This window comes from Pungitius pungitius, chromosome 7 (genome assembly GCF_949316345.1).
Source record: "Pungitius pungitius chromosome 7, fPunPun2.1, whole genome shotgun sequence".
NCBI classification, from domain to species: domain Eukaryota; kingdom Metazoa; phylum Chordata; class Actinopteri; order Perciformes; family Gasterosteidae; genus Pungitius; species Pungitius pungitius.
The window spans coordinates 6,537,360-6,560,357 of NC_084906.1; the positions used below are offsets into that span (position 1 = coordinate 6,537,360).

The 22,998-nt window shown below is 45.4% G+C and overlaps 1 protein-coding gene across 1 annotated transcript in view; it reads right to left on the reverse strand.

The window, feature by feature from the left end:
- Positions 1–9,699: 9,699 nt before the first annotated feature.
- The window catches only part of LOC119216314 (uncharacterized), a 61,882-nt gene continuing 48,583 nt past the window's right edge, over positions 9,700–22,998 (reverse strand). Inside the window, exon 5 of the mRNA XM_062563539.1 lies at positions 9,700–21,267. Coding sequence (XP_062419523.1) covers positions 21,015–21,267 — 253 coding nt within the window. The 3' untranslated portion in view covers positions 9,700–21,014. The remainder of the gene's footprint in view (positions 21,268–22,998) is intronic.

Below are 22,998 nucleotides of genomic sequence, written 5' to 3' on the forward strand. Positions count from 1 at the left end.
ACGAAGTTCGTTCGTACAAAGAAAGCAATTTTGGAGATTTTGCAGTTTCCAAAGCGCTTTCCAACTCACTCGAGGTAAATGCATGGATTAACTTTTCCAGATCCTGTTTAGACAAGACTTTTTATTTCATCAGGAGTTTTTAGATGATAAAAGGCTGATGCTGGAACTGATTTAATGTGACTACCTATATTTAGATGGGAAACTGAGTTACGCTGTGCAGAATGGAGAGGCTCAGCAAACTGTACCAGCACCAATTCTATTCGAAACCGATTCTATTCAGTCAATTTAGGATCATAGAAGCAACTTGGAGATCAATATTGTAGCAAATGTGGTCAGATTTGCACAAAAAAAGGAACCATTTCAAGGGATAATTCTGCTTTCAACGTGACATTTAAATGGAGCAAAGTTCTACAAACCACTTAAAGCGAACATTTTTGCAAATAGCTATGTAAACGTAAAAATGTAGTGGGCATTAGATGACTGAAATGCATGATCCTCATTTAGCTTAGCTGCTGATTTGATTTAAGGTCTTAAGGATGATTGGAGTATGAATTATGAAACATGTTACGGTTGTGAGTGATGCTCTGGAGGTGATCATCACACCATGCACTCCTTTCACATGCATATTATTAAATGACTCAGGCCAAAGACGCCTCTGAGTATCAGATTAAAAAAAAAAAAGGATTTATCCTTTAAGTTGATTTTGGGTTTGATTTTGCTTTTAAGTGTAATCCACATCATAAGAACACTATTTCGTGCTACACTAACATTGGCCTTTTCCATTCTGAAATCCGCTTGCTTCCATTAAGCTGTTTACTCACACACACACACACACACACTCAAATATACGTAAGCTGTACACACAAGATAAAAAAAAAACCTCACACACACTTTTCAACTTATCGAAGGAAAATAGGGCTGATACAGACCCACTGACATAATATAAATATTAAAAAAAACTATTTACACATAATCCATAAGTGAGAATTTGCTTTGATGTGGTAAACCAGAGTGAGGCTAATGGATCTCACCCAGAACAATGGAGCACACTTAAATGGCATGTCTGCCTGAGGGAAATCACTTTGCCTCGACTCCAGCTCCTTCCAGCTCTCACTGGGGAGTCTGCTGATGCAACGCAACTGGATTACTTATGATTAGTCACCTACTATTTATTTGTAATTAGTTTAGGTCTTCGTCTCTGCCGCATGTGTTTGATTCATCTCGGTGTGGTTGGCCGATCGTTTATGAAACGCTGTGCAAACTGTGGAGTTTGGACTGAGAAATGTGCCAAACTAGTTTGCTCTTTTGTCAACTGTATCAAAAACAACGTAAGAAGCTTTATGACAAAAAATATGTCATCACGCACTGATATGTTTATTGTGCAGGGTTTATAACCTGGGAACGGCCTCTTGTTGACTAAAACACCTTTAATTGTGTGACAGGCCTCAGTGCTCCAGGGACCAAAAAAATCCTGTAAAAAATATGTCACTTTAAGCTCTGTATGAAATAAGATCCGATCATTCTTAATATTGATGGATGCACACAGGATTCATTGATTGGTCTCAGGACTGTGTGGGTGTTTGGTCTCTCTGATGGTGGGGACAAAGCTCCGCCCCCTCCCAGCGCATCGCTGGTGACAGCTCAGAAAATCTCCTGTTAAATCAACACAGAACATTGAAACTCAACATTCAAGCAATGACTCCATCACACTGAAGAATAATATGTGTTTTTCGGGGACTCCTGCTAACACCTATAAAACGGCTAAAGCTAACTTAGCCGCGCGATGGCACACAAATAATCGCACAACGCTGCAGGCTGTTTATTTGAACGTATTTAAAACGACGCTTCATGTGCTTCTCCAATAGAACTTCATCCATACCATCAGTCAACGGTCATTTCTTCCTTTTCCCCATCACTGTCTCATCCCTCCTTCTGTTTTCTTGGCCCGTCTCTATCAGATTCCGCCAAAACCTGTGAAATTATGCATCTCACCATTGCGTTCCAGCCTTTCTGTAATTACACTGATTAGGTCCAAGGGGTTTTGTCTGTTCCTTTGTTCATTACTATCTCATAAACCATTCATCAAGTTTTGACAAGACTTGGGCAAGTGATGCTTCACCAAACTTTTATTCGGTTTGAATGACTGAAATGAAAGAGGTGTTTCTCCTTTCCACCACCTACTATCTCTCTCTGACACAAACAATAAGGGAAGTATCGGCAGGGTAGTTTCTAGAATCCTCAGGTCTAAACATGAGTGTGGTGTTCAGTCGGCCACAATCCAGGCTTTGAATGAAACCCGAAGCCCCGTAAAACACCATAATGGTGTGAAATGTGCCTCATAATTGTCTTGTTTCAGCCCACCATGGAATCAGCAAACAACCCCAAAATAGTGCCGGGGCAAAGTGCTCAGTTACTTAGCGTGGTGTTCAATAACACAGAGGGACATGCAAATATTGGTAAGGCAATTATTGGCGGTGGCGTTGGGCCCGGAGCAGCAGGTAACTCTATCCTCTCCATTATGAGCGCCGTTAAAGCCTAGCTGTTTACTGTTAAAAGGCTTACCTTGTGACCAAAAGAGGGCTCACTTTACGCTCACATGTCCTTCGCAGTGGAAATGCACTCGCAATGCAACAAGAGAAAGGAGGCGCCGTCTCCTTGAAGCCACATTTACTCCAAATGGAATCCGTTAACGTGCCGCTCGGATTCCTTAAAGAAGACAATACAAATAATGAAAGCTTCACTGAAATGTTCATGTAGGAAACCGCGTCTCAGGTTTCCTTAAAAAACATTTTATTTATCATTTTTCTTTTCTAAACGGAACTTCCATCAAATATCATAATGACAGGAACTACTGGAAGATAAATACATGTAATCCTTTAATAATCAGAGCGCTGCATTATATTTCTCACTGAACAAATAAATACGCAAAAGAAATGGGAGCCACTCGATCTACATCGGCATTAGAGTTTATTTCACTAAAGAATATTACAAACATGCACTCAGATGGTTTTCATGGTAAACTATTTAGAATATGAGTATAAATACCATAAAGAATGAGATACTCAACACTCCTGTACCCCCCCCCCCCCCCCCACACACACACACACACATTTCCTCCCCTTTAAATAGTTTGACTCTTGAAAAGCATTCCTTGTTCCATTTCTCCCCCCCTTCCCCTCAAGAATGTAGTAACAATAATAATGCATTAAGTGGGCTGAGTACTCTAAACACTCAGAGCTTCCTCTCACAGTAAGTGCACAACCAGTTTGTCTGCTGTTGAAAGCATCTTACTAAGAGTCCTACAGAGAGTGGAGAGCAGGCCTGCACTGCCCCCCCCCCCCCTCCCCACCACACACACACACACACACACACACTCTGATGAGCTGAAAAACGCCGCGAGCCTCGGGGTGTCTCGCCTCGTCCTCTGAACCAGAGGAGCTCGACGTGTGATGTCGTAGCTGTTGTTGCTGTGACGCCTTTTCAGGACAATCCCCACCTGAGTTGCAGCGCGCGGCGCGCTCCTGTCAGCGTGGTGCAGCTCGGAGCAGGGGTCCAAATCCCCCATAAGAACTGCAAAAGGTCACCAAATGCTGTTGTTTATCAGCCACGCTAACGCGGAGCGCTGGGCGGGAACCCCGCCGACTGATTTCTAGCCCCTCTGCGCCTGCAGCATCACGCATACACACACACACACACACACACACACACACACACACACACAAACACCACACCACGTCAGCGCTGCCTTTCACCCACACACCGGTGCAGGAATGTCCACGTGCATGCGTCTATTGTTGGTGCGGTCAATGGTCGAAACCCGACTGATGGTTAATGAATGACACACTACACGCTCTTACAATGGAACAGAGTTTTTAAATGGCCCATTATCCATAATCACTAAAGAGGAATAATTCAATTATAGCAATAAAACAATGTTGTCAATTGAAGACGCTGTGCTTTGAATTCTTTTTGTCACTATTAAGCAAAACGCCAGAAAGGTGTAAATATGTAAAGAATGCTTAAAAACAAGACTCATTTTAGGACTTTTTAGGTCTGCTAAGCTTATTTATTTCTAACTCCATTTCATTCATCAAACTTGTAGTCGGCGCTAACTCTCTTAAGGACAATTCATCAGACTTCCCGTTGCTTCCCCTGGAGACACAAGACGCTTTGTGGAACTTTTGTTTGATTTACAAATGCGTACGAGAGAGAGAGACGTCAGCAGACTGCAACTCGGCTCTTTGTTTTTTTTCATGCTACTTTTTGTTGATAATAAAAGACAAGTGATATTATTTTTTAAAAAACCTAAGAAAAATGCCGGGTTTTTTTGTTGTTTCAAGCTCACAAGCAGAAACAAGGGAGGGAGGGTTTATAGTTGGAGCCATTAAAGAGCAGTATATCAAGTTGCCAGTTGTCTCAGCAAGGACTGTGGGATTTGGCGTAGTCTTTGCAAATAGAAGCAAGGGAGCAGGATCTGCTTAGGATCTCTGTCTTTGCCCTTTAGACACACACACACACACACACACACACACACACACACACACACACACACACACAGACATAAGCCCTTCAATATACCTGAGGGATATGATCTGTCTGAGTTTTTATAGCTCTGCACCGCGTTAGTCCCAAATGAACTTAAATACCAGAGTAATATAAAACACGAAGGCGGCGGCTTGTGTTTGATGGCGGGGGCATTTTGTGGTCATGGAGGTTAGGCTATGTCCTTTAATTACTTTCATTTCAGCCCATAGTGTAATTTCTTTTTTGCCGCAGCTGTCATTTTATATTAAATTAAGTGCAACATGGAGCTAAAGAACAACAGATTCCACAAATACCCGAAGACAAAAGCACAAGACCTGAAAGTGTATTTCTATCCACCCCCCCAGTCGATGACCTATACATGTAATTATGGGACCAGTTCAAGCAGCTTCAAATACACCCTCAAGAATTTCCCGAACCATCAGTCCGTCGCCTCAGAACTGAAGTTTAGCTCTTTTTTTTTTAGCTCCCTGTTTCTTCATATGTCACAAAGATTCAGAATCTGTGACCTGAACCCGCCTGGGGGGAGCGACTACACAGGCACTTTCCTCGGGGACTAATGTGTTTTCAGAGCGGCGACCATCTTTTTTCCTGTTTAATGAGCTGGGTCATAAATAAATGCATGGCCTTAATTAGCCTGCGTGTGGCGGGGGCGCTGGAATTAGCGCGGAGGCCGTGGAGACGGAGGCTCCATGCCCGGGTTCTTCTGGAGACGGCGGCCCGGGCGTGGGGAGGTGGCCTTTGAGCAGATGCTCCGGCTCGCTGCTGGTTGAGGCCTCCGTGACTCCGCCGCTTTCATCTAAATCTATTAAGCCGCTCCTCAGCCAGCTCTCCTCGGCCGGTGGAGGGGCTTATGTCGGACGCGGGGGCCAGACCTGGGCTCAGCTAATCAGACGGATGAAGTGGACCCTTTACGCTCTGTAAACAACGCAAAGTGTGACGGAGCACCACGGACAGCTCGTCATGCCGATGACCCCTCTAAGACTGCAGTGGCACCAAAGCAAACGGACCCTCCAGACCTGCGGGCTCTTACCGAGTGTCGATGAATTGGCAAGTATCCCAGCATTTAGCAACGTTGGACCAGCAAGAAGTTACAAGCTTAGATGATCATGACAAATACGGGATTTGACTTCATCGCGTTGTAAAATGGGTGCATCACCTACGGCGACCACTCGAGCTCCCACGGTCAATTCATTCAAACTCTCAAAGCGGAACTCTTGACTATGCGATGGACCCAACATGGCGGCGCTGCTAACGGGTTTAACTGTTTAAAAGTGGTCAACGAGACAACAAGCAACGGATGGACAAATAGATTCTTTTAATAAAATGAAGAGTGCTTCTCGTGTGTTCAGAGAGCGCGGTGATTGATATATGTGTGTTATTATATAAAGAGACAAAGAACCCCAAAGAAAGATAAACATGAGACCAATATGATCAGAATCATCTGTTTACCAGAGAGAAGAACAGAACTCAAACAAAGGGTGTGGTTTACAAAGTGAATAGCCCTGACCTGACCTATTACACAACTATTACACTTATGCCACCTGACGAAGGTGAAACAAACCTGTGGCAAAACAGGACACAAGGATTTCAGATGTTTTACGGTAAAAATACCTTTCAGGGTTATATTATTATAAAATATCATATCATTTGTGTTTTTATTAACAACAAATCCACATAAGAGTGTTTGAAGTTAGCACATCATGTGGCACCAATTTGAGATTTCATACAACAGGGTAGATTGCAGTACTATGACTCGTATCCTCACATTCTCTGCTCCCACATTTGTCCTTGCAATTAATGGACACCATTTGTGTGTCCTTCAAATACAATGTAAGAGTTACCAGATGTGTCCGTTTCTCTTCAAAACTCCTGAACCAAATGAGTCAGGCAGTAGTTTACAAAAAGCTTCTTACGAACTGATATTTCCGACCTATAGAGGATTAACCGAGGGACTGATTCATTGTCTTCAATCAGACATCCAGGAGTGAGATGAGTCTCTTACCAGCAGCAGATCATTTGACAACACGCAGGTGGTGACAGGAACATTACCAAAGTGGGTGAATGCCTGTCGGGGACCTGGTCACTAATTCCCTTCTCATATTGCATTCTAAGTTACAGTGCGGCCATGAGAAGGCCGGGGGCTCCTCTACACACACACACGCACACACACACACACACACACACACACGACTAACCAGCCTGGCTCAGATGTAAGCGGAGACGGGCCTATCATCTCCCTTGACCACTGATCCTGACCATGTAAACAGCTCCAACAAAGGACACTTGGCCGTCTCGCCACACATCAACATTTGTCCAAAACAATTTGCGCAGAGTGGATCCGGATTGGAGGAAATAAATAAATAAATACATGGGGAGCAGACATTAGTAATATTGCTGGGCCATATGCGTGGCAGACCACTGAGGTCACCTGACACCGAAGGTCACCTTTTCCAGTTCAAATTATTAAGTGCTTCGCCTCTAATCAGATGAGACGTCCCACATACCGCTCATGCTCATAGCAACCGGTTTATTTATAGGCTCCGAACTGAAATGACCAGTTGGTTTAATTTAATAGTGAGCAATAGGATTATACATGGAAACAAATTACCTAAGTGGGGGTACACGCTACCAAAAATCTTTTAACAATGATGGAAACCACGGACATGATGTCTCCCAGTATTATTTCATTACTGGGTTTAGCCTCTGCATCTGTCGGCTAGGCCTGGCTTCTGGATGGGCCCAGCTTGCCTCCAGCCTGACGCACAGCTGCTAGCGGCTCACAGAGACCCCCCCCCCCCCCCTCCCCCCGCGCCCTCCTCCCACGTCCCCGGCCGTCCAACAGACCAGGGTCACGGAGGGGAAGGGCAGCGTCCTATGCCACCAGCAACCACAGACAAAGGTCTATTACTCAATTGCAACCCAATATGAGCGCGCCGCGGTCAGAGGGAACAAGTCGGAGGCCGTTCCATTTCACGTGCTCCCTACTCCGCAGAGATATTTGCCCCCAGCCGACGGGGGGACTTTATCTGCAGATCTCGCTTATCTGTTATTGCGTCTACGGCGCGCCGCTCGTAGCGGACAGAGCATCTATTCTGACATTGAACCGCTTTAAACGTGAGTAAGCGCAGACGTTGCTTAATCTGATGGAGTACGAGGGGCCGACATCAGCACACGAGCAGAAAGCTCAAAGACCTCGTAAAACATTTGTCCTCTAAAAGATTTGCGCTGGTGACAAGATTATTATTATAATATATATATATATATATATATATATTCTTACTTATCAGGAATGAAATTAGACTTCAGCCTTAATATCTCAGAGGCTGTCTCATTCTCAAGCTACTCCCGCTATGCTTGCCAACTGCAATCAGAAATAACTGTCCCTTCAACTTAATGAAAAACAAGCACTTGGCTATAAACTTGTAGTCATCTTCTATTCAATCACATTGTCTTGAGTAATTAAAATGATTAGCTTAATTAGCTTAATTAACTAAATTTGACTACAGGACATGGCCATATGGTGAGGAAAAACAAAGATGGGAGCTAATTAAAGTTAAAATAATGCAGGTTTTAATTAACTCAACCCTTAGGCATCAACATTTTCCAATTTATCCAAGCTGATAATTAAAAAGTCCTCTTGCCCAAGCAACATTTCTTCTCTGAGCTAATTAAATCTGGAAATAAATTAGCAACATGACGCTCCAAATATTAATTCCTGCAAGAAGATGACTTCACTTTCTAATGAAATTAATTAGCTGCACTGGACCCTCAATCAGATGCCAGGCGCTGTCCATGAGCATAGACCTCATGTAATCTAGCGCCGGGCTAAGGGCCCGAGGGCAGAAATTTACAATTGTAATGAACACTCTTTAGCTGTGTGCCTCCCTTAAATGAACATGTAGATCTATTTATGCCAAAGGCTCCCTCATTTATAAAAGGGAGCGGTAAGACCAGCTAGTTATAACTTTTGTTGTGTTTTTCCCGGGGAGAATGTGCAGTGCGAGAGAGCACAAAACCGCATTCCTGCCAAAAGCAATGCCAAGGCGGGCTTCAGCAGCCTGTAAGGTTCCACAGGCTGTGCCTGTGTGTGTGCCAGCCTATTACAGAAGACCCTCATGAATTCACCCCCCCTACACTCTCTTGGCAGCTTAAGGGGACGACACGGTGGACGGCGAGGATGCAGTGAGAAAATGTATCCGTCTGCATTTTCCGGTCCTCACTGTCCCCATTGCCTATGCATAGAGTTACTGTATAGACTGGGGCAGTGTTGTAAAACAAACGTTGTTATGGACCATTATGGCTCTGTTTAAACAGACGTCTGGCCTGCGAGACGGCGAATGAAAACTCGACTGCGATTGCAGGATTTTGCCGTATTCTTTTACATTTTAGGAGACTGCAAAACAGGCAGAGGTGGAGAAAAAAAGCACGCAATAACGTTATTCACGCAGATTGCAAGATTACGATTAAAAAGATAAGATGAAGATGAAATTTTAATGATCCCCCAAGGGAAAGTGCATAAAAATTAAATAATTGCTGCTAAATCCCAAAAGTTCTAGTGTGTAGAGCAACGAGTGAGGTGTGATCACGTGTTTGTGAAGTAACTACTGCGCTAACACAGCAATGTAGGTCGGCTTCATTACACAGGTACGACAATTCTATTCCAGTCACATGATTCATTAAAGTCAAGTCTGTCACTCAGTGCCTTAATGAAAGAAAAAATTAAAAAAAACACATTGCTACAAGATACAAAACCTGCAGCGCTGTGTCCACTTGCCTGTTAGCACGCCGCTGTACTCTCATCAATCAAGTGAGTCTCACGCTCAATGTCACTGATCAATACCAAGCACTTCCCTGTTACTCACAACTACATACAGATGCCGACTGGTGGAGTAGGTGGCTCCCCAGAGGCTGCACCGCGTCCTCTCTCCAGAAGCTTGTTGCAGCCGGTTTGGGCAAACGGCGGCATGAAGGGTGAACCTTCCTTTTTTCTGCTGGTGACAGAAGACGCTGCGGCCTTTGTGTCGAGCGCGCTCCCTCTCGAACAAAAAAACGCGCCCGCGATGTCTTTAAAATTGAGATAATTGTGTTTACTGGCGGCGGAGCGGCTTTCTTCAATCCGTTCAGACAACAAACTATGAAGGGGGGGGGGGGGGGGGACGCTGCTCTTTTGATTCCGTCAGTTTTTCAATAATTAATGCCCTCCTCTGGCAATTTTGATCCGATATGTAAATAATATCTCATCCCATTATGCAGGCCATTGATGAATATGACAAATATCCAAGAGATGACACGCAGTTGTGGGCAAACACCACAATGCACTAACGACCCGCGGCCTTTAATGCCGTCCCATCTGAGACATTAGAGAATTTCAAATTAAAGGTACAGTTGGCTCACGCGACAACGTGGCCCTCGTCTAAGTGGGGTACACACATCAGTGAGGACGCGCCCGCTCCCAGCTTAAAGCTAGTTATAGCTCACATCAAAGGAACGTCATCGTGCCCAACAGCTCCCCTTGCCATTTGGATCACGCTGAATCCGATCCTTTAGTTACATTCCGTGGGCTCCCTCTCCCCCAGCTTCCACGCTTAAAACACCATTAAAATGGAAAATATAGTGTTTTCGACCTTCGTTATCCCACAGACTCGTCCTTGTTATCCTGATCGCAGTAAACAAGCGTCTTGCACTCCTCTGATTGCGCTGCTCTAGTGTGGAGTTGTCTGACAAAGTGGTCAAGAATGTAGACACAATTAGTGCTTCAAAGAAACGTCTACATATCAACGCGGTGGTGCAATGACCTTTAAAACAAAGGATCATAAACTCGGGGATGATAGATATGCACTAGCTGCTGCCATAAGAGCCCGACTCATTTATTTCAGGTGTTTTTCATAAGTTCTGCTTTGAAGAATAATAAAGCCCAATGCTCTAATCACGCTGCTCGGGGCTCTGGTAGTTCTCGTGGATATTAGTAACGCAGAAGGTGTACAGGAGCATCAGAGATCGGGTCGAATGCATGCGCAGCTTGTAGACAAAGACAAAGCCTCTGATGGCGAGTGTTGATTTGATGTTCGGAGCGCTACTTCCCTAATTATCCTGCTGTGGATTGTATCATGAAAGAGATTCATCTCCCCCCCGCCTTCTTCTTTCGGCTTTGAAACCCAACAGAGCGCGACTGTGATTAACTTTAAAAAGTATATATAGATGTGTGATGAAACCCGGTTGAACGTCTCTAAAGTATGTACTCGGAGACCGAGACACCACACCGCTCTTGCTCAGCGACCCTAAAAGAACACTTCTTATGCTTTAATAAGCCCTGACAGCACACGGGAGTCCTTTCTAGACCTCCTGGCACATGTACCTGCACCAAAAACATGCCTTCCTCCAACATGATACATGAAGACTCCTTTAAATGAGTCCTAACATGTCTCCTGCTTCACCTTTCGTAACCTGCCTTGGACATGAAAGGTTAATCCCGTGGCAGGGTTAAAAACTTATCTGGCCTTTCTGGTCACATAACATCCCAATTACTTTAACAATCTCACATTGAATGTGTGTGTCGGGAGGAGGGGGAGGCGAAAGAGATGGGAAAGAAGAAAAATACAATAGATAAAAGTCTGTCTCGGAGTAAAAGATAAGTTCTTATCTTAATCTAATGACTCCGCAGCAGCATTAATTTGTCAGACCTGGCTTGCCTGGAAGGAAGACAAGGGGAAAAAAAGAAAGGAGGAAAAAAAGCGCCTTGTACACAGTGTTAATAAGGGACATCTCTCAAGTCTCGCTGTCTGCGCTCAGAAGAGAAAGGAACAGCGGCGGGACACGTGTGCTTCATTCTGCGCTTTCTTTTTTTCTACCTCTGCTAACAGTCGCTAATTAGCACCTTATCACCCTCCAAGTAGCTCCCTGCTGTGGTGACGCCAGGCTTGGAGTATTTATAACCCGGGCCCCAGTGACTGAGCGGACCAACAGCTCGGAGAGGCCGGAGTGGAGGGACGGCGGTAAAACAAGATGCCTGTCATGTGATACACAAATAAAGTCTGATTAATATTGAAAATATGTCTCTCGGATGACGCTTCTAGCCCTGGCCACCGGCTGTGTTGGTGCTAATGCTACGACGAGTGTATTCACGCGCTCACCGGATGGATCCCTTTGGAGTCAAACTGCTAGAACTGCCAGCGTTAGCGACACGCTCTGCTAACGGAGCTGGACGCCGTTAGCGGCGTGCAGAGACAAACGACACGGCTCGCGAGCTGCGATCCCTTCCACCAGACAAAAGGAACGCAGAATGCGAGAGCAAATCTCAAAAGATTCATTTGAAGTGTTCACTGAATTGTGATTTCTTTTAATTAATGGTTGAATTGACTGCTTTGTTAGTGCGTTCCTGGAGGAAATGAGCTGCTTGCCCCCCCTCTTGACATTGACATTGGTACTTGGTAGTCTCAGGTTGGCGGTGTCGCGGTGCCACAGCTCTCACTGGGCGAAATGAATCCTGAAGGAATGTTATTCTGCACTGTTAGGGAACAGTGATTGAAAACTACGGCCTTGTTTAAAATCAATAGAGGCGGCGTTGCCAAAGCTAAATGACAACTGGTGGTTTTCATGGGAGCTGGAGGTGAAACATGTTACAGGGGCCAATCGTGGAAAAAGCCAATGAGGTCAGCTGATGTCAAACAAATCACCAATCTAAGCAACCTTACAAAGCACCAATGTGCATAGTGAGTGGGCTCAGAAGAAACTGGATTGGTTTATTTTTAATGACACTATGCATACGCCGGCTGCGTAGCAAACCTGCCGCTGCTCCAATCCTCCATTGGTGTGGCCACAGGAAGCGTTCGGCCACAGGTCAGCGACGCTTCCACTGCACTCACAACCCAACGCAATGGGATAACGGGCAGAAGTCCACACACAGGATCCTGGCGTAGGTTCCCGAGGAGTCCAGATGCTGGAGGAAGAAATGGAGGGCCATGTTGACCGCATCCTCTACTGACCCGTTGGCTCTGTAGGCAAACTGCAGGGGGTCCGTAAAGGTTTTTAGGTGGGACAGGACCTCAAAGGATTCATGACCACAGAGGTCAGGGCAGCAGGCCTGTAGTCATTAAGTCCTGTATGGAAACATGGAAACAGACCAGCAGTGATGTTAGGGGCGGTTCATTCGGGACCCAGATGGAGACACAGAGATTGCAGGATAGGTGGAACGTTTTCTTTGTCCTGTCTGGTCTGCAGTGGCGAGGCGGCAATGTTGCCTGGAGATCCACTGGGTTGGAAGTGAAAAAACACACACACAGGTTCAGCGTTAGCAACGCACCAACGAACTGATTTCCATACTCACAGGAGCAGAGAGTATATCTACCACTGGTGAAGAACCCATCTGGCGACGAGACCACTGGAAGCCGGGTACTAAAGATCCACAGGTGAGGAGGCCAGATGCCAGCCGATTACAGCCACGCCCCAACCACACACCACACACCACACACACCCACACAGAGAACAACCGGGAGCAGAGCTGGTGTCACGGTGGAGCCGTGACAAGTGACGCACAAACACATGTGTGGTTGTGTCATTCCGACAGATCAATTTCACGACAGATCTCTGTGCTAAACACGTCCTTTTATGGCAAGTGTCCTGCTCTCCTGTGGTTGGGTACTTCTGATGTCCAACGGTGTTGGCTTGCTGAAAAAAAGAACAACTTCACTTTTGCCACTTTTTGGAAGTGGCACGTTCCAAAAAGTGAAGGATTACTGCATTTGGGTTGAATCCCTTTCAAACGCCTTTGGAGACCTAAAGGACTTTTTCACAGAACACCTCGAGACTTGATGCTGCATCAATGTAACACTCTGACAACGCCGGCACACCGCGTGCTCCCTGACAACGGCGTCAGGGTATGTTTGGAGTGGATCCCAAGTTTGAGATCATTCTCTCTTTTGACCCGAGTGCTTTGTGATGATTTTGTCTTCGGCGAGCCGCGGAGACAGAAAATCACTGAGATATCTCAGGAGCAGCGATATTGGAAGTGGAATTGAGTGAGCATTACAGGCTGCATCCCTGCTACGGCTTTTAACACGCACTAAATTACTCCGCGTCCACGCCCGTACTCGATATAAATCCATCAAAGGCGATAGGGGAGAGAAGGAAAATGGGGGGAAAAAAAGGAAAAATGGGTGTGAGAAGTGAACACAGCGCTATATATTTTCACCCAGTCATTCAAGGCATTTAATGAACCATTTGGAGTGTGTCTCTCCGGTGAGCTGCCGCATGCATCCTTTAGGAAGAGCACATTTCCTGGACTGCTGCGTATAATGTGGTCGCACGCGAGGCTCTACTTAAAGGGCGGGCGAAACACGCTCAACTTCAACTTGGCGTGGTATTTGAAGGGAGGCAAAACCTGTCGGGCCAGGGTTGAGCAGATGCAAATGTCACCTTGTGCGAGTAGTGCTTCCCCTCCACCCCCAAAAAAAGCAAACAACAGCTGCGTCTTCTATTCAGGAGCTAGGGCATCCATGGGAGCATAATACCACAGAGCGGGGCGATTCCCCTGCACGGGCCTGTCGGCCATGATGTACCTAGCGGACCGGTATCTCCCCCGCCAGAGCTCAGATTGTTTTGATATTTTTATTAACGTGTCCTCAATCATAAATCAACCCGCCGAAGTCCGGGCCGATCCGTCTGCTCCGCCCGGCATCAGATTAGAGGTACAAGGCAAAGTTATCGGACACCTCGCCACGTGTCTTGGGTTTAAGCTTAAAGGCTACATTTGGAATACAATATACATAATATTATGTAAATGTTCTCAGCCAGTATAATGGCCGGGATTCCAAAGCAGCCTTTCTATTCATCTGTGCTTATCCAAGCTTGAGAGAAAAGCAGCTGCACAGGGCAGTGAGCACTTCCTGCAAAGTCGGGGTTCGATGTCGTATCGCTTTAAAAAGCCTTGGAGGACGTCATTTAGTGTTAATGTGATTTCATCCGCACAACAAAGAGGACGTATTAATGCATTATTTGAGCACCACACTGTGCCCATTTTCATCACAATAACACTCCATGCTCCTCTTCTTCTTTTTCCTTGTGTGACTTCTCAGCAAGCCGAATGCTCAGTGCCCCCCCCCCGCCCAGCCCCAAATCCGGCCGAGCAGCATCCTAGCCGCACACATTCTCGTGTCACATTAACTTGCCAGTGTGCGCAAAACTGTCAGGCCCCTTAAAGTCCCTGGATGCTATGTGTAATTCCTTTAACACAAGGCCATGCAGATATCCTTATCATCGCTCTAATGGCGTGCTAATGCCACCCTGCATCCGGTGAGCTCGCACAAGGCAGCTGGTAATTCATTTAATTTATTCGGGCCGACACGCGGCGGATCGGAGCGGGCCGCGTGCTGCGCTGACGGCCCGAGTACGCGGCGCCGGACACTCAGCAGCCTCCGTCCTCCGGAGGTGATCTCAGGGTCGTGTCTGATTCTATCACCGGCTGGGGGGGAAAAAAAGACATCATTTATGTCCTCCTATCTGCGGCCAGGGAAGATGGCGTGTGGAACACTCAAAACTGTGACAATTCATGAAAAGGTAAAGACGCAATGAATCAATCTGCCATCTTCCCCTTTGAACTGCGACCTCTCTTGACGAAAGCCTTTTTTCTGTGATCATCGACTAAGAGATTGCCTGAATTTGTTTAATACGTAAACACCATCTGTATTTCCTTTAATCCTCCTCAACAGGTAGCCAACTCTAGAGCCGAGCCCCCGTCACTCACAGCCCAGGAGGTTTGGCACTGAGACACTCAGATTCAAATCTGCGTATTGGTGCTTCAAAGAGAATATGTGGTGCGCATGTGGTCTGAAGCACTGCGGGCATGTTCGACTGGATCTCAGTCAGCGCAGAGCGGGACATTTATCCCTCCTGATGGATCCGGCCGCTCATTATGAGGTGGACTCGGCTAATGAGCTCTGATTTCACATAGGCCTTGGCTTGAGTTCAATGTGATATGAGCAGGGTGCATTAACAGGTTGACTTTTGGGAGCAGGCTCAATGCAAATTTGAATTTCGGGAAGAAATGATTTTGTGATTCCAATTTGCTTCTACACACACACACACACACACACACACAGAGGATTTTGTTTCTGCTCGCCGTGCCTTTAAATCAAGTGTTTGCCAGCCTAAGGAAATGTGCACCTGATAAACACTCAAAGCTCTAATAAAATATTATTTGATTTTGACATTTTTCAGTCTATTTATAATGAGAAATAAGCAACCCGGTCTCACTCCCAACCCGTCAAACAAGTCTACTAACTGACACTGAATACTTTTGTGTTTGCTGCTGCCTTTAATTAAAGATTCAAGGATGTTTTTTACTGTTAATTTCAAAATCCGCATTGCAACTTTTATTTAGTCTGTTTTTACTTGAATGGTTTCAGACGATGTTTTGATTGTATTATAGTTTTACGTGAGGCACATAGAATTACATTGTTGTGGAAATGTGCTGGACAAACACATGTGCCATGCCATCTGAACTCCCCCTGGTCCTTGGTACTGAATACAGAGTGAGATAGTGTGGTGGGACTTAAGATGAAAAGGTCCAGGCTGCTGTCCCTGAGCCATGCCACACTAAAAGTGTACTTTGGCATTTGATCATATGAGTTGTTAGTGCTGCTAGTCACGTGACTAACTTGAGTTTTTATTGTTAGTGGCAGAGTCCACCATTCTTATGCCTTATATTACATTACATGTCATTTAGCTGACGCTTTTATCCAATGCGACGTGCATTTCAACCAAAAGGATACAAACCCAGAAGAAGCCAATTTACAACTTGTTATAGAAAAGAGTACAATTTAAGTGCTACAATTTGTTAGTGTTTTTAGTCGAGGTGTAGTCTGAGGAGGTGTGTCTTTCACTGGTAACCAGTGAACAGGAATAGTATTCCTACCAAAGCACAAAGGATTCACAGGAAATGATTTACTGTATTAAAGCTAAAGCTAAATTACTGCTATTGCAAACTGAACCTCTTTAATGCTGCCAGTTCACATTAAAAAAGGGCGGTTTTAATGCATGTCGTCGAAAAGCAGTTCAGTGTTTAGTGTTTTTAATTGTACCAACATTGAACCCACAATGAAATATCTTTCAGCTCAATGTTTTGGTTAACTGGTCCAGCCCTTTTCAGTTTGGCCTATGTTCTCTGCTCCCATCGACCTCGTTCCCAGTAACAGCAGCCAGCTGCGTTCAGCAGAAAGAGCTCTAATGAATCATCTTCAATACCTGCGCAGCACCAACCAGCACATGTAGAAAATATCGCCAACTGCTTTTGGACATAGTGAGTCATTAAAGAAAGAGCTAAAGAACGTTCTGGAACGAGATAAAAGCCGAGCGAATATTGAACCTTTATGTACATGGACATGGCAAAAAACATGAGGGTGAGTTTGCAGCAACTGAAAAGTTCTCCTTATCAATTGCACAAAGTTCTGCCGATGTTGCGTTTACAGCTTGTTGCATCCCCCGAAGTGGCTGCGAAAATCATTACTGCCTTAAAAGATTTATCAATTATTAAAACTCCCGTGGATGGGATGTCTCTTGCTTGACTTAACAATTAGTTTTCCCGTGCCACACAGTAGTACTTCCCATTGTCTGCCCGCTGCGTTGACATCTGATCTGCTTGCTTGACCCACTGACGAGGCCCGACAGCTATGAATCAGATCGTTATGTGCTAATGTGTTGATGGCAGTGGCCTGGGCAGCTGGAGCCCGTAGGAAGGCCATTAATCATCCCCGGCTCCTCCCGTCCACATTACCAAGTGTTTTCGAGGCGGACACTTTACTGAATATTGTGGCTAAAAGGTGTGCATACTAGAAAAATAAATGTTTTGGACAAGAGCGCTGTAGTCCCGACGGACACCTGCCGCCTGACAGGAAGTTGAGGACAACCTTTCGGTCCGACATTTCGCGGGCGATGGCCTGTCGGTGGGGGATCGAAGCAAGACAGCCCCCCCGGAGGGGATGCTCATCCCACGTGCCCACCTGCCTTTCTTACCGCAGTCTGTTGTACCATGTGGAGCCCCAGATGTAGATGGCACAATAATCCACACTCATACACTCATGAAAGTGTCCATCTGGCCCCACATTAAGCCCCCCGGAACCACACAGGCACGGGGACACTGGGAAGCCTCTGACGGCCTGTTGTGGCGCCATTAAGCAGATACAGGAGTGTGAGCTACTGCTGCACCTCCTCTGTTGTGTCTACGGAAGGGCGAGGCCGAGGAGGCGCACAGCTGAGAGTCACTTGGCTGTGGCCGAGAGGTGGAACGGAGAGGGACTGAGCGGGATGCTGCTAGCGGAGCGCGGCAGAGTGGGGAGGATCTTTTCACATTAGCTGTGCCTCAGGCACCAGCTCCTGCCTGGCAGGAGAGGTACCAGCGTTACAGCCCTGCTTCACAGCTGGCAATGTTTATCCAATCAAAATAAAATAATTTTTTTCTCTTCTCTTTTGCAGATCTGGAAAATATCTTATGCATCTTTGCTTGACCAAACACAGATAGAAGAGGATTCAGTGCAAACATCAGAGAGGCACACTCAAGTTTTCCATACTGAGATTTTTTTTAATGTAATATAATAGTTCAACTGAAAGTTGAAAGTAACACAGCATTCAGTTGTTGATGGTATACATGTCCTATAACATTTTTATAGAGGATTGTTTGTTTGTTTTCTAAGAACTCAGATGATGCCATCGGGGTAGTTTAGATGACATCATCAGCGTTAACTTTGCACAGGTTTGTACACAACAACTCAATAACAGAAAGAACATAAACCAAAAGGTTTGGATGACGTTGTGTTTGCACTCCAATGTACAACTGGCTCAGGGAGAGATCTAAGGCCTCCACCTGTAATGAAGGGGGTAAAAGTGACAAGACGGATCTCCAAAAGTATGAATATGTGTCCTTTAGCAAGCCTGCTGTCCTTTTCTTATTGTCAACAAACCCACGAAACGGCCTAAACAGTACTGTGTGTTTATCCAGAGCCTCATGTATCCACTGTTCCAGTGGATGTGGATTCTAGTAAAACACAAAGAGCCCCACTGTTCCTTCATTACCACAACAACACACTGCAGGTTATAATCACTCAATCCCTCATACACTGTCCTGATGCCCCATGTATTCAATAAGAACACCCAAAGCACATTAATCCACTACTGAAGACCCAAAGCACAAAGATATTGAGATTCTTCAAAAAAAATACCAGTCTATCTGTGACCTGTATGAGGTACGGTGGGTTAGGAGCTGGCAGTAATACACAACAGTTACATCGATGGCCTCTGACTTACTTAAGAGTACAAGTTTACTGAGAGTGTAAAACTGTATGTGGCGTACCAAAACAACAAGAACATCTAGGAGCAATGTTTAAAATGCTGATTGCACTTGGAATATAAGGCCCTTTAAAAAGGGATGTTTGGTTGCTTGGGAAAATAAAGCACTGTCAGAAAATGAAGGCTTTCTCTGAGCTCCCGGAGGGTTCACAGCTCACTCCGCTTCTCAATCATAACGCAACAATACTAGGCCTGCTGGCTCGTTCATCAGGTGACACAAGTCAAGTGGAATGTTAAAACGTTTTCAATCAGGGTTTTCTTATTTCTTCAAAATAAACTTTGTATTTTCCGTGAAAGTGGAAGTCCACAGGTGTGCAAAGACATCTGAAACGTTCAATGGCCCAAATGATCACATCTGCGATGGTGGCGCGTGGAGTAGTGTGGTGCGCTGGGAACCGCAAGGTTGGTGGTTTGAATCTCGCTGCCCCATGTCAAAGTGTCCCTGAGCAAGACTCCCAACCCCCAAATGCTCCCCAGGCCAAATGTACCGCGTGGGTTATAATGCAATGTAAGTCGCTTTGGATAAAAGCGTCAGCTAAATGACATGTAATGTAATCTGCAGTCTAATGACAAACTCAGCTCTTTGATCTTGAATCCATTTGTGTGCAGAGAATACATCCTTCAGGAGTACCTGTACAAACAGACATTGTTACACGGATGGAGACTCTCTGTGGTCCTCATAGAGGCAAAATCTGAACAAAGTCCACAAATGTAATGTATCTAGAATATCACTGTACTACGGAGGAAGTTAGAACGCTCTCTTTGGGCAGAGCTGGTCATGTGGTACACACGCTTTTGGCTTTATGGGCACAGACATAATGATCCCCTGATTTAGGCACTGTGCGTCTTTTTAACAAGTACTGGAATAACCTTGTAAAGACTCTTTTTAATTGGCTCTTTAAGGACATGTGCCTGTAGTCCGTCTTGGCCAGTGGCCTTTTTCTGGCTTGTCACAGTCCCACACTGGCCCCACAGAGTCAAACCTACTGTAACAAACATTTAGCTCATTAGCAAAGAACGCTCCGTTACTGACAGAGTATTCTTCACCCCCTCCCACCACCATTAGTGCATGTGAGCTTCCCTGTGCTGGTCTCATCTACCCCGTTGTCATAACAATACTGTATTTAACTTCGTGGTCTCCTTCTTCTCTGTTCAATGTCAACACTGCTAAAGGCAGTTGTTGTTTCTTTTGATATATTTGAGTGTTTGGGAAAATTCTCCATTTTTCTCTTACACGTCTCCTCCTCACGGAACTTTTAATAAAGGGGATGACCGTTCTTGTCATTGATGTAAAACAGTCTCTCACATCATAGATTATTATCATTATTATACACTAAATACAAACTGCTGTGCAGACCCGTTTCCCTGGCGTCACTAACACAGCCAAAGGGGAATAACATTGCGGTCTGCAGACAGCAGCCATGTGGCATTGTACATGCCACATGGCTGCAAATTGAAGATGGAGAGCCCTTTATGTTCCATCTTATGGGGCTCGACTTCGGCCCGACGTGTCGGCGGCGTGTGTCGCTCCATCCGCTCAAGCTGACTGTCCCACTTGAGTTTGTGTGCCACTGGAATGTTGTTACTGTCCCCACATGAAAAATATATTGTATATGCTAAATAAAAGCTTTTATTAATTATCGGGATATATAGACAAAAAGAAGCTTATACAACAGGAGTGCCACTTGTCTTCCATCTCCACGGTAATGGTTTATGTTTTAAGGACTACAGTAATCTTTCGCTGGGAAGCTTCTCTCATTTCTGAAGTAGCAGCTGGACAGACGTTGCTCTCGCCCCGTCCTCGTAAACCACTTCACAGGCCATTCAATTAGCTGAAGAAGCATGCGAGATGGAGCCATTACGGAGCTGATGAGATGCACAAGGACAGGTGACACTAATCAGAGCGGCGCCCCATTGTCTCTGTGTGGACATCATTAAGGAAAGAGAGCGATTCCAGGCTTTATTTGCTTCCCTTTTCCCTCAAGCACACTCGAGCAAGCTGCATGCATTAGCTTCTTTTTGGTCAATTTGCAATAAGTGAAAAACATACCGACGGAATGTGAATGTGTTTGCCTCTAAAGTAGGTTTTAAAGTGTTAGATCTCATGACTGCCGTGCTGAAGCGACGCCACTCTTTCATGGGTCCACAGGATTTACTCTCAACCCGCTTTCCGTAACCTCCCGTTGCTGGTCCAGAAGATGCTGAGACGTCCCCTCTTTGCTTTCGTCCACGCTCCGCTCTGATGAAGCATGGCCTGCCTCTGCTGAGGCCTCGGACCGATTGCAGCAGCCCTGACTCGTCCTGTGCTCCTCGGGGCCTCTGGCCCGGATGGTGAAAGAGTTTTGCGCCGCCCGCCGGTAACAGCCGCTGAGGTAGCTGCACAGACACCTGGGAAAACACCACCCAAGTACAGACGTTAGGTGGGGAGGGACTCAGGGGCCTTGAGGTACGATTGCTTCAGCCCACATATTTACCTAACGCGAGGCCAATGAGCCACATTCACCCTGACTCGGAGAACTTAATCCTAATCTCATTACCAAGTCCCTCTCTGTAGGAACTGAGCCTTCAGAGTGTGTGGGAAACTGCCCCTAGATCTGCTATGATGTAACCACAAAGTCCATTTAGACCTTCGCTCTAGATGACTAAGTGGAGGTATTTAATAAGTGATTCCAGAGCTAATGTCTCATTGTGTCTCATTCAGACACATTTTATATGCATCCATATGAATTAATGTCAATAACAATAATGACAATGAAGTTAAATTACTCATTTTGTCTCATATAGATTTAATTTATTTAGGGACACATGCTATGTTAATGTGATGGTTTGGAGGTGCCGTTTCCATTGCTTGCAGTCTTTATGCTAAGCTAGGCTAAGCGTCTCCTGGTTTTACCTTCTGATTTAATGGACTGAATGGCTAAGGTTGACTTTTTCTTGCAGTGTACCAAAGAAGCACTCTCCATGGAAGGGAAGATGCCAGCAGAAATGTATCTCATCCAATATTCCAGTAGCGCAGAGTGCAAAAAGTGGTCGGTGCCGATGGTCGGTCAAAAGTTTCCTCATGATATGGATTCATAAAGAATTATATTTCTTTTATATTTGCTGGTGAAAAGGAGCTGTATTTGAAAGTACTTTCAGGAGACAGTCAGGTGATTGGCCAAGAGGTTACAAGTACCTGCACATAGTGGGCATGGAATGAGTCTGTGTGCATACAATTCATTGTTTAAAAAGTGTGGTTCTTTGTTCTACCACACAAGAAAGATATGCATGTTGGAGACTTGTTAGGGGGCTAATGTTCATGTTGGTGCATACTAACTATCACAGCAGTGAGTGGGATACCATGGGGATTGTGTGACAGACTTAGGAGCTAATCACCATAGCTGACCCCGAGGTGGTCAGAAAGCCTCATACTGTATCATTTTCTACAATCAATCGCCACTTCATGTCAAGACATGCACCTTCCCGTCGTGCCCGGCGACCGGATGGATGACCTGAGGGATCAGTACGGATGCTGGTTCTTTAACTAGAACAGTTAGTGAAATATTTGAATTCCACACACTTGCTGTTTGGGAACGGACCAGCCAGCCAACAGAGAAATCCCTCTCCCGGCAGATTGACTTGATGCATAACCTCAGTCCAAATAGTAATTGGCTGCTGAGGCAAATCAATGCCTCGGATCAGAATTGAAGCATCCTGCTTGTTTACAACATCGATCATTTATTCTTATCAAGTGCGATCAGCGCAATTTTCCCTCCCTTAATATAGCTTTGATGGGACAAAGAAAAGCTCAATTCTCAGAGAATTGGAAAACACATTTCTTGCGCTTCGTGGTAACTAAACTGTCAACAGATAAGAGAGTCCATAGATTCAACTCCCGGGTAATTCGTCTTACAATTGTGCCGCTGTGTTTTCTGTTGCAGCAGCTTGTAAATGTATTTTGAGGTCTTTGCGCGGACGTTACGGCGGAAAAGCCAAGGCCTCAAATTTGTAAAGCAGCATGCAAATCTTGTATACTTTGAGCCCCGTGCCCAAAATTCTCTTAACTTATGTGAAGCTGCAACATCCCTGAGTTTGTACCCTTGTGTTCACTTATATCTGCACAGAGGCCGAAGAGCCACT